Consider the following 13,025-nt stretch of genomic DNA (forward strand, 5'->3'; position numbering starts at 1 on the left):
GTGCATTAGCTTGTACTGTATATCATGTCTTTGTATTATTATTATTTATGGTTCTTACTACTAATAATATTTTATTTAAAAAAAATTCAAAAGGATTTATTAAAAAAAATATCATCCAGCATAGTGCATTTAATAACCAAGCACAACCGTAACCAATTCCAAGCTCGAAAATCAAAATAAAATGTGAATCAAATAGATAAAATAAAATGCATCACAACCGCGAACTTTCAAGACTAGCAACCCAAACAACACGAAGAGTTAAAATTGAATTACCAAGACAAACTGATACAAATTATGAAATAAACTGAAACGTGAGGAAAAAAATATTTATAATAATTACAACATGACTTGTTACAAAGAATCTAAATGAATGCCAAGGTCTATGTAAAACGAATTGTTAAGGTGAAAATATTGTACGCTAAAAAATAATAACATGAAAAATGAATGTTTTTTCATACAATGTGAACAAACAAATTATACTCTAAACTAAACTGAATCACTTTATAAAATTTCAGAATTTAAACTAACAGAGATAGATCAAAGTTAACAAATATTACAGAAAATAAATTATTTCTTTTCTTTTTTATCAAAAAAAGAATATTACATTTGAGAAAAGCACTATGTGCACATGAGCCAATCCATAAAACTTATGTGCTGTTCTCAGTTACATGGGGTGATTCTCAATTCCCTCTTCTACCTTACAGAAATTTTATATGAGGAACTGCCAAAATGGGTTTAAACCGAAACAAAAACTGTAAACCATTCTTCTATAACTCGTCAGAACATGCAGTGTGCGACCCTGAGGTATATCAGTCACCTTGTAGGCAGTACAGTTGACGAATATTTCCAGAAGCTGTCATATTATTATCCACAAACCAATGTTCAGTGACATCAGATTAGTCAGTTGATTTCCTAATTTAGGAATATCCCACCCTAAGTTTTGCTTAAAATTCAGAGCGCCAAAATAAAATCAGGTAAGGGTAAAATCATTAGAAATCAAATGGAAAGAATGAGTATAATTTACAGTAACCTAGTAAGAAACCAAAAAGGAAAATACCCATTGTTCAGCTAGAAAATATCATCTTCAGCTACATGAACCTATTTTTATTTTTGAATTTTCAAGAATGATCAAATTATGGTTTCCATCCCTATACAACTTGAAAATTTAATCTATGTACTTTAATTTCACATAAGTTGATCTTCCTATTATTATTAATGTTATGCCTTAGTTCAAATCACTAACACCTTTAAAAGGTTCTGTTAGTCAGCTAGTGTAGATTTTTTTTTTTTTTTGGTAAGAGAACCAAAAAAAGAATCTAACTCATGAGGTTGAGCTGGAATTCTTTTTTAAAATGATAAATTAGTGAAAAATACTATTTTAATAGAGATAGTTTCACCTCTTAAATGATAGGGAATTTTGAGTTTTTTAAAATTTGTCCACAGCAACCAACTAATTGAATATCTTGTAATGGTATTACTGATTTGGACTAAAAAATAACATTATAATGGAAGACCAAATTATGCCACATTAAACTACAATGACTAACGTACAAAAAATATATAAAATGAATAAATCCCCAAATTAAGCATAGTACAAGGACAAAGCCATCATCGGACCTATAATCTTTACCATATAGCATCCTATAATCAAAATTACTCTTAACTAGAAAATAGAGAACAGTAAACAACTACAACGGTGAATAAACAATAATGAAAACCACCACATATGGAAACGTAAAGATGAACTTAACAAAAAAAGATAGAGATGATGGATTTACCATATAACCAGTCTTTGAAATACACATGAAGAGCACTGGATAGTTCTCTTTTCCGATTTTCTTCAAGGGGAGCTTCTCTCAACATTTGCTTTATCTCACTTAAATTCTTTTGCTGTTGATAACATTAGGAAGAAAACAAAAATCATGTTAATCCAAAATTAGAAAGATTAATAAAGCCAATCACTAATTCTTTATACACGACATTGTTTCTATCTTGCAGGTAAAAAACAACTCAAACTATAAAGTCAAAGTTTATCATCCTCATTTAGGCTTAGTGCATTTACATTTCTCTGTTGAGATGTCATGTACGCATCAGGTAATGGGAACGGGTTATCCTTTGTCGATCCAGTAGATTCATTTTCAAACCAGTTTGGAATCTGTGTTTTAAGAAAATGCTTATGTCATGTATGAACAATATCAAATAATAAAAAGGGTAAAGGAAAGAAAGATGCAGAATACCTGAAGCTAAGCTATGATATACACCAAAGCTTACCAGGAAATTGGTGAACTGATCAGGATCTAGGCATGTAGCTGACTCAGGTTGGGCATCAGAAACACCTGCAGGATGAGATAATGAATCGTGTGGATCAATCACACTAATCGACAAAGCTTCATCCCATCTATTGATAGTTGACACAATGCCAACTTCAGTCAAGTGCTCCTCCAACTGGGAGTAGTACGTATTATATGGTGCCACCTGATACAATTTAAGAAAACAATATCCAAACTGTCAGTCTTCCTTTCTATCGAAGTTCATGCTGGTGATTACACCCAAAAACCAACTCATATAATAGCAAGATGGAACTCAAAAGTAAAAAATGTCATTAAAGATTAATCAATGATTTGTAAGGGTCTATATCTACCAGAAAGACACAAGGAATGCCTTCTTGGGGCGCTCTCCTCCACTGATCTGGAAGAATTCCTATTCTATTTTGCAGCATCATTAGATATTAGATATGCTAAAACCAAATCTTCAAGGAACATATCCCTTGAAAACCTTAATATTCTATATACTGTCTATACTATCATAGTGATAGGCTGATAGCAACGATTTGCATTAAAATGACCAGAAGAAAATCCCCACCACCCCCGGCGGCCAATATATATAAATCATTACAAGCTAACACATAGCATGGATTAGACAGCAACAATAGTTGACCTATGATGATACTACAAAGAAATCGAATGCCAAAAGCAAACCAGTGAGCTCAAACAAGTATTCAAATACCTTAGTTTATACAATATGCATGAAAAATCACAGAAGTTTAGCTACAAAGTAATTTAATTTTTCAGTCAGTTGTGGTTACTAAGAATGACCAAGTTGTTATAATAACCTTAATATCATTCTCCCCAACATGTAAAGCACTACAGGCATGTGGCCCCATATCCAGCATATAGACAACTGACTATAGTAATCAGCAAAAGATTTTTACAATAACTCATGCCCAATATTTAACTTGATTACACTTCAATTATTTGGTTAATGGATGCTTAACTCCCGAACTGCTACTGTAACACAACTTGTTCCAAGATTAACAAGATATTTCATTAAAAATTCTCTACAGACGGTGAAAACTTATATCTTGGCCGACATAAAACTAAACCTAATTGAATTTCTTTCCCCGATCAAGTATCTTTTTTATTTTTGTAATTCTCACCACAAAACTCAAGTGTGATTACATCAAATTCCCATTGCACTACAAAGTGGTTGGTTCACTCACCTGTAGTTTGTGGTTATCGCCAACAAAAAGGGGACGTTGGTTCACTCCCAAAAAGAATACACACTCACGACAATTGGCAATGCAGACTCGTTTTGCTGCTATAATCACATGAACACGTTCACAGTGTTCAACTCTTACAGCCTGCAATAATAAAAGAGATCACGTTATAATCAACCATGAATGAATGCATATCATACTTGACCTGATAGATCAACAGTTATGGGGTGTAGACATCAGGTTGATTGTTTTAAAGGGAGTACAGTAAGTAAAAATAAAATATGAAAAGGGAGGCGGGGGGAAAAGCATATAAAGTGTTCCCATAGAAGAGGAATCATTGCAAACGGTAAAGAATAATATAGAAAATCATAACTAGAACCATCAGCAAAATTTGACTTTACACAAAGATGACATATGCAAGTATCATATGGGGAAAGAAACTATATGTTACTGATTTAAAAAATTTTAGCAATATAAACTGATTGTGTGCACGTGCATGTCCATATTGCAGTTTATACAAATGAAGGATTAAGAGAGGCTATTCTTTTGGAAGTTCAGACACTCAAGTCACGTATGTATTAAGAAAAAAAAAAGACTAACTGACAGTAGACGATAGAGTTTTGAAAAGAGAGTATCAATGTCTTTATGGTACACCTACAGACATTCCAACCATGAACAATTCATAGATTACTCACGGGTGAAGGGAAGATTAAAGGAAAGATAGACCAGAGCCCTATACTAAAAGGAAAAACATAAGGAATCGAACAGTAAGGTGCTTGATCACCTTTTGATTGAGTCTCATTGGTAAAAAAGAAACAATTGGGTAACTTCTTTAACAGTGATGGACATTTTCCAGTCAGTGGAACAGTGAATAAGAATAACACTAAAGAAGAAACATCAAAACAAATCTCACCAGAGATATGTTCAACAATTCAAATACCAATACCATGTAAAAAGAGGAAAACAAATCTGTATCCAAAATCTTTATTATAGTAGAAGAGAATGTTTCCACTGGTTCCAAAATTAATGCAATGCAAATAGCTAACAGCACAAAGGCAATGATACCTTGCCAACAGCTCCAAGAACTATAGTAGCATCTGAGCATCCATAAATAATGGCATATCTCAAAGGTGCTAAAATGTAAATAGTTGAATCATGGCAATTAATAACCTGAAATTATAAAGTCATGTGCAGTTAGAGGATTTTTATGCCAAAAAGTACATAAATATCAAATAATCATCATGAAATTAATAAAAGTTGTTGGAATAATTGGATACCAAACAATAATTATTGGAACCTTCAATTTTGAGGAAAGGTGCATGCTAAGTTATGCAAACAACTTTCAGGGATTGTTAAAGTACACAGCAAATACCCCATGAAAAAATTCAGGTTTCATGAAATCACAATGCAAACATAACCTAACCTTTACGGAAGAACTATTAAGATCAGATGCCTGCTTTACATAAGATGATTTAGAGACTCCCTCAACAAAACACGGACTCCTCGCACTAAGTGAGGCTTTGGCAGAACTTGGAGTAGCATCAGCCATAGCAACATCCTGGTCAGAGCCACTAGGAGAACCGTTTTCTTTTGCAGAAACTTTTTCAGTAATAGACTCCAAAGAAGAAGCTATAGTCTGCAGAAGCCAATCATGAACTTGTGATACTGGAACAGGTGCAGCAGGCATGTCTGGATCTGAATTAGCAAAAAATGGAGCAGCTTGGCTTAAAGGAACTACTTCTGATCCCTTATCACCAAACTGAATCAGGAAACCAAGGTGCTCAAACCCTTCCATAGTTAAAACCTGAAGGAACAGTACTTAAAATGAGCAAAGCCATAGAAGCAAATAACAAGCACAAAAAGAACGGAAATGCAGTAAGATACACAACAATGAGAAGGACCAATCAAGAATACATAGTAAGATAGGACAGTCTGATAACAAAGAGGAAGAACAAAGAGAAGCAACAAAGAAAAATATTATAATGTTTTAGTCATGCAAATGAGGCCCTCAATTTTCTTGCATCATAAAAACAAGTTGAGCACTAAAATAAACCAATGTTTTAGTGCAAACCATTCTTAATGCAAACTAGGCCTCTTGCCAAGTTATGAGTAAGACAATCTAGGTAATGCCTTCAAAAACTAGAACATAAACCACGTAAGGACATTGTATAAACAGCCAGATTTACATCCCAGCTCAATACTGTTATACATGAATGTTTGACTCTACTAAGTGCAACCACTAAAATTATTCTACCATGTTTTCACCTTTTGTCCTCTGACATGCTGAATTATAAAATTGCATTCACATATGAACTACAAAGATAGCAATAATTAAAATGCAACAAAAGATCATTGTGAAACTGAAAAAGAAATTGTAATCCTCGAGTGATACTTCAACTGGCTCAGTTTTGATTGTATTGAGAAATACAAAACAAAAACCCACAAGATTAAAAAGAACACGCCAAACTACATACGGCAAGAAGCAGTACTACAAACCAGAGACTCTTCACTTTCCCCCTCCACATGCTCTGACAGAAGAGAGAGAATATTAGCCAAGTGCTTTTGTAGATAGGATAGCTGGTGGACCTCTTCATCAGCCTGTGATGGCATAAATCGGCGGCTGTTGCTGCGGACAAGCTACAAAGAGAAGAACCAGACAGTAAGTCTTAAGTGTGTATCACCACAAATTAAGAGTCTAAAGCCATTAACTTTGAACAGCAAATAGATCTATAACCATTACAAATATTAACAGAATGGTGACATCCATATTAATGAGATAAATAGCTGGATATATCGTTTAACAAATGCTCCCATTATCTGAAATACTAATAATAATCTTCCCAGACACGGTACCAGCTAAATTAGTCATATATTATAGAAATCTTAAAGCAGCAGGGAGATGGAAAAAATAAAAACATGAACAATCAAACTAAGCAATTCAAAACACTGCATCTCTATTCATTACGTTTGTACCCAGGGCCCATCTCATCTTCTTAGGCTTAAAAGTGCAACAATACATTCCGTAGAACTAAAAATAAGAAAACAAACAGTATAACCAAATACAGCAGACTATAATTTTAAACTTATGCTCCCTCTTGGTTTTCACTTCTGCTACTTGCTTTTTTCTTTCTAATGATCTATTTGGGTTTGGCTAAATTAATGATTATTTGTGTCCAACACCCATCCCAACTTCCTAAGGTTAAATGCAACAATGTTTTGGATGAAGAATTAAATTAAGAAAACAAACAGTACAACCAAACACAATGAATACTATAATTTTAAACTTATGCTTCCTTTTATTTATCACTTTTGCAGATTTCTTTTTCTTTTCTAATGGTCTATTTGGGTTTTCTTTTCTTTTCTTTTTTCTTTTTTTTTTTTTTTTTTTTTTGCCTTTAGCTGAATGATTTATGATCTATTTGGTTGTTATTTTATGATTACGACTTATTTTCCTCTATTTGCCTTTCACCTCCTAAAAGTTAGTATTAAAAAAAAGTAAATAATTGAGCAACTTAATAATTTATTAAAAATGAATATAACTAAAATGCAACGCCAACATATAATTTTCTACATAAAGGCATACTCATGCAGTTTACTTACAAAATCAATTTTACTTTTTTAACTTCTTTTTCTTAAGTGTAACAAGTACAATCAAGGTACAAATACATGTCCAAGTAACCACAAGCATCAAACTATTACAACGGACTACCCAAGGTACCACAAAGTAGAATCGAACCATTGCAGCACAAATAGACTAAGAACTAGTACAATCCATACTAAAGCTAAGAAACTAGACTAAAACTCACACATGACAACTGCACATGATGGGACTCAGACACCATGCATAAAATTATACGAAAGCTAAGAAACTCGACTAAAACTCACACGACAACTGCACAGATGGGACTCAAACACCTACGCATATAATTACGCATGGTAAGTCTCAAACCTGGGACCCAAGGCCTCCGCCTTTACCATTTGGGCCAAGGCCTCATTGGGAATTGTATTTTAACTTTAATTTATTAAAATTATTGTTTTTATAAATGCATTGTTCAAGAAGTATGCATTGCACATCCTTTTTGCTTCAAAAAGCAAGCGACAAAAACATCAACCAAATGGAATTTTACAAAAAATTAAAACAAAATCCTATTTTATCAATAAAAAAAATAATGGTAAAATGTTAAGCAAACTCACACATAATTGTTCCATATAAACATATATCACGCATTGTTGGCATCTGAAAGTTAAATTAATACTTCAAAAATATTATTGCCTTTAGTTTACTAAGAGATTTTGCATCCTATTTCCAAAACCAAACATAGCCTCAGTTATCTAAAAGATTAAATCCTCGAAGACATCTTTCCGTTAGTCAAAACAGAATCACATTTGTTCTTTCCCAATGCCGAGCAAGAGTCAACTTTTCGCGAATTTCATAAGCCCACAGCATCAAAGGCGTTTATTTTCCTAAAAGTAACCATCAATCTACCATAATTGTATAAACGACATTGAAATTAAATCAATAACCACCTAAGTTCCAATAACCACAAATTCAATTAAAAAAAACACATTTCACCAAAAAAGAAAAAAAAAAGGGATAGCGAAGGGTCAGGCTCCTTACCTGCAAAGGCGAAAGGGCCGACAAGTAACCATCGAATGCTGACATGGAAGGCCAGACATCGGCAACCGCAGCGGAGTCCTTGTGCGAGCGCGGCAAAAGCCTCTTATACGATTGAATATACAAAAACAGGATCAGATCACGCAAATCGGCACCAATGGAGTCGACATCATCCGGCAGGGCGGTTACGAGCGGGTCGGGTTCCGAGTGGAGGACAGAAGCGAGAGTTTCAAGGACGAGACGCGAATGGTCGAATGAGATCTGTAGCAATTCAGCGAGGGCCGCCGAGTCGACTCGTTGAGTTGAGGGGGATGCGAATTTTTGCTTTAGAGGGGTTAGTGCTTGGACGGGGTCGTTGAATATGAGCTTCTGGATTGTTAGGAGACCGTGCTCGAAAGGCTCGCGTCGCGGGTGTAAGATAGCGGTCGGTATTGGAATCGAATTCGGGTCGCTCGATGACGTTGATGGTTCTATGGGGTCGGCCATCGCTTTGATTTAAGATAGGCTTTTTTTGCTAATGAAAAAAATGAAATAGAAGAGTTTTGTTCTGCAGATCTTCGAGCAATGAATGATGTTGTTGAAGGGGAAGAGTGAGTGGTTGGGTGCGGTTAGGTGGGATCGGGTATGGTGGAACCGCTGACGTGGCTGGATTTACTGGGATGTAACGTTAGTAGAGGCAATCAGTTATTTAGGTCAAATTTTATAGAAAGGTCCTTTTATTATGCATTTTGTTAGATTTAGTCCTTCTATTATAATTGGATTATATCTAATCTCTTTGGTTTTTTTTTTTAATATATATTTTCAATCCTGAAATATTTTTTCCATTAATTATGTCAAAAAGTTTGATATGGTTTTTCAAACATGCGGTAATGTAGCCTTAATATTTTTATATAGTTCGATAAATTTTAGGGTAAATTGTACCATTAGTGACTAAATTATGAATAAATTTTTATTTTGATCACTTAATTAAAAAACTATAATTTGGTCATTAAATTATTCAAAAGTTTTCATTTAAGTCACTGAGCTGTTAAAATCGATATTATATGACTTTTTTTATTTACATTATCTAAACCAATCAAAAGCTCTCTCTTTTTTGTCTTCTATAGTTCAGCTTTTTTCATGAAATAGTTTTAGACGTCACGAATCTGTAAACAAAAATTCAAACAACTATTATTCTTCTCGTCAATGAGTGTTGATCTATCATATCAATTGTCAAATCATTACTTGGAACTCAAACTTTTTTAAAAAAAATAACATAATTGCCAAATGACTTAAATAAAAACTTTTTAATAGTTCAATTACTTAAATAGAATTTTTTGAATAATTTAGTGATCAAATTATAACTTTTTTAATTAAGTGACAAAAAAACACTTATCCATAGTTTAATGACTATTGGTGCAATTCGCCCTGAAATTTATACATAGTTTCCTCTTTTTATTTTTATTTTTAGATTATAATAAAAAAAAGTATATGTCACATGTTTAAAAAATAAATTATGCCAAATTATTTAAAGAAATTGATGAAATAAATTAGCCTAAAAACCATAAATGTACATATTAAAAAATTAAAAAAAATACAAATGATTAATTCTAGAGGAGGGATTAAATAAATGATCGTATAGTACAAAGACCATACATATAATATGACCAATTACTTACACTTGTTATACCCCTGCCTGGGTACCTACTACGGCTCTCATGCATGTACATCCTGCACGATGTAAAGAGTTTCCTCGCGATGCCATCAAACACAACCATCATATTAAATCTAATTTCATTATTATTCTCTTCACCAATTATAAAGTTCGTCACAACAAGATATATCTAAATTACACATAAATTTATATTTAAATTAGACTCTACTAATAAAACAATCATACAATACGAGACTATTCAAGCTATTTTTCACTTATAAATAATTCTTTTTTCCGAAATCAGGATTACAAAACGAAATTTGCAACTTAAATTTTTCTCAAATATCACTTCAAAACCTTTAAAACCCTCATCATTAGTGGTTCTCCACACCACCTACAATGTTGATGGTGCGCGAAAAATTGACATATTTATGTGTTTTATTTTAATAAATTTTTAGACATGATGCTACTAATTTTTACGTTTATTTTTTAATTTCTATGTGGATGTAATATAAATCTAAAATGTGAAGAATAAATAAAAATATAGAGTCACTTGGAAGATTTGGATATAAGAGTAGCAATTTGACCTGCAATGCTTTTTAGATTTTAAGAAAATTTTATTTTTATTTAAATATTATTTATAAAAATATTAATTAGGAATTTAATCGAATTAAATTTTATCCCTTATATTTTATTTAAATAAATATTTAATTTACCTTTAAGAAATTGTATAAGGGTATACCACTAGAAATTAATTTCACTGAAAATTGGAGGGGAAGGGTGGTTCCATGTTTTGGCTTTGGAAAGAAAAACAAAATTCAATTTCTTTCTTTAATTTGCTTGCGCCATTGATCCCGTTACTCTTTTTTTTTTATATTATGAGTAATTAGATTATATTTTAGTTAAGGGTAGATCAAATTTCGATATTAGAGTTATGAGTAGACTTAATCATAGGTTAGATTATTCGTTCAGACCCGAATGCCCACTCAAAAAATGGAAGAGTTTAGATAAAAATATAGGTTTGAAAATGAGTTTGAATAGAAAATAATGTCCGTTTTTTAAATGGGTTGTGTCTTGAGTAAAATTTTCTTTCTCGAACTTGGCTCGGCCTGAATCAACCTAAACTTTCTCTTTTGTTGTTGTTTTGCTGCCATCTTGCTGTTGTATTGTTTCTATTTTGTTGTTATTATTTGAATATTGTATAGCTCTTTTTTTGTGTCTATTTTAGAGGTATTTATTTGCTAAGTTGCAATTATCTTATTGTTATTTAAGTATAAACACTTTTTTTCATTTATTTTCAATTTGTTGGGAAATATTTATTTTAATATTTTTAGTGTATTTGATGTATTATATTTTTTAAATTTGTTTTTATATAAAAATAATAATCTAAAAAAATTAATACTGACGGGATTTAACATTTTTAATTTGGGTCGAGCCTGGACAAAATTTTAGGGCCATTTTTCGGGTCGGGCCTGAGCTTAGAAAATGGGCATAAATTTTTGCATTGGCTTGGCCCGAATCGGTCAACCCATGATCAGGTCTAGTTGTGAGATCAAAAATCATACTTAACCTTTTTCGTTTGAATATCTGTTTTTTTTCCGTTTTAAGAGATAGATAGGATCATCTCATAATATTGTTTTTAGCATCATTTTAAGAAGGTTCCCTTATACGGTGTTGGAAAGGGTACACTGTAACACTCTTTAGCCCATCAAGAAAACATGGCGTATAACATTCAGTCAGACAAACTGCCCAACGGACTAGGGCTACCGACAAATTCAAACCTTTCGACTTAACTTAAATTTTTAGAAAAACAATTATGAAGATTTCCCTTTTAGTTAATGCATTTTTAAATAAAATTGTTAGGAATTTAAAAGAAAAATCTATATCCAACTTTGACGTATACATATAAATGATGATCTCATAAACAACAAATCACTAGAGTTTGGCCTATACTTTCAGAGTAAGGGGCAATTCTCTTTTTAAAACAGAAACAATGCAAAAGATATAGATAATTACATAAGTTGATTACAAAACTGATCTATATGCCACCCGCCAAAATAGTCATGCATGATACAAAAACAAGCAAGTGGCTCACTCATAACCGCAGTTCTGGCGTAGTCCCCTTCAACCGATTCCTCCTCTATTATCAACACGCCTGAAAAGGAAAAGTAACAGAATAAGTTCAATTGAACTTAGCGAGTTCCAAAAATAGACACAAAAAATTTATAGGAATACTGTTAATCAACAAGCATCAATACCAATAAGAAAAATAGACTTTTCATGAGACTCTATCGTACAAACACAATACGCTAAAATGTCATCTAGAGTTCTCTGGCAGAAACACTTCGCCAAATTAGATATAACACACAATAGCCATGCGTACACATTTCACCAACTTACACATAATACATAGTACATGTGAGTTCACTATATGCCAACTTATACATATCTCTCACAACCATGCATGTTTACAAATGACTCATCATTGTGCCAACCTTGGACCCATAATTCAAAATTCATAATCACAGATCAGTCATATTCATATTCCACCATAACTCCTCATATCATCTTGTTAAGTTGAATATGTGTTCTCTCGCAAGGCCGGATCATGATCTGTCAGTCCAATTTGCAATATAGCTACCTTATCGGAGACATCACAAACATATCTCCTTTCTACATTTTCACATATCCTAGATTGTCAGGTACTGGGCTCATGCAACAAGGAGAGTGTTTTTACATCAACAATGGACATACTCACATATACAACACTAGTTTATTACATATACGTCTAGAAACAACATTTCGACTCATTAACAATAGAGACACTTATTGTACACAATCTACATAACATGGGGGTTTCATAACTCAAAGGAAATAAGAAGGAACTCACTCAAAACTCCAAAATGGAAATACATTCTGTTGGTCATTTGCCTCGATTGCTCGGACATTCACTTGCTTCTTAAGTTAAATAAAAAACAATTATAACCATCAGGTCATTTATCTACTAAAATTTAATATGCATGCATGGATTGATTGCATGCAACCCATACCCAGGAAGCCTTCTTCTTTACGAACCAATTCTAGAAATCTATGCATGCACCACTACAAAAATGTAAATCCCCTTTATAACAACCTAAGGGTTTTTCAAAAATTACTAGTAAGCTAATACCTAACAATGGCGTCTTGACTAGCTACTGGAAACCTTCCTTGTCTTTCCTAACAAATACACCTTAAAATTTCCCAAAGAATTAGAGAAGAACATAGGGAAAAACAAAGGTGAA

General features: G+C 32.8%; 1 protein-coding gene across 2 annotated transcripts; it reads right to left on the reverse strand.

Annotated features, from left to right (window-relative positions):
- Positions 1 to 553: 553 nt before the first annotated feature.
- Positions 554 to 8,741, reverse strand: LOC107938838 (TBCC domain-containing protein 1). 2 transcript variants are annotated; one of them, XM_016872080.2, is made up of 9 exons: positions 8,115 to 8,741; positions 5,993 to 6,133; positions 4,920 to 5,300; positions 4,562 to 4,666; positions 3,500 to 3,640; positions 2,272 to 2,475; positions 2,063 to 2,155; positions 1,779 to 1,890; positions 554 to 853 (listed from the first exon to the last, which is right to left on the reverse strand). In XM_016872080.2, exons 1-9 carry the CDS (start codon positions 8,595 to 8,597, stop codon positions 810 to 812), a joined length of 1,704 nt encoding a protein of 567 aa, XP_016727569.1. In that variant the 5' UTR covers positions 8,598 to 8,741; the 3' UTR covers positions 554 to 809. The 2 variants fall into 2 exon arrangements, with proteins under 2 accessions (XP_016727569.1, XP_040967674.1); XM_041111740.1 differs by lacking the exon at positions 4,562 to 4,666.
- Between the last annotated feature and the right edge of the window lie 4,284 nt (positions 8,742 to 13,025).

Source organism: Gossypium hirsutum, chromosome A01 (assembly GCF_007990345.1).
Source record: "Gossypium hirsutum isolate 1008001.06 chromosome A01, Gossypium_hirsutum_v2.1, whole genome shotgun sequence".
Classification (NCBI taxonomy): domain Eukaryota; kingdom Viridiplantae; phylum Streptophyta; class Magnoliopsida; order Malvales; family Malvaceae; genus Gossypium; species Gossypium hirsutum.

Bases quoted from the DNA above. Each gene is read 5' to 3' on its own strand.
- LOC107938838 (XM_016872080.2), bottom strand. From the start codon at position 8,597: ATGGCCGACCCCATAGAACCATCAACGTCATCGAGCGACCCGAATTCG. The intron at 6,134-8,114 runs GTAAGGAGCCTG...TTCTCTTTGTAG, and splicing joins CGGCCCTTTCGCCTTTGCAG to CTTGTCCGCAGCAACAGCCG. The intron at 2,156-2,271 runs GTAAGCTTTGGT...CTTAAAACACAG, and splicing joins ATCAGTTCACCAATTTCCTG to ATTCCAAACTGGTTTGAAAA.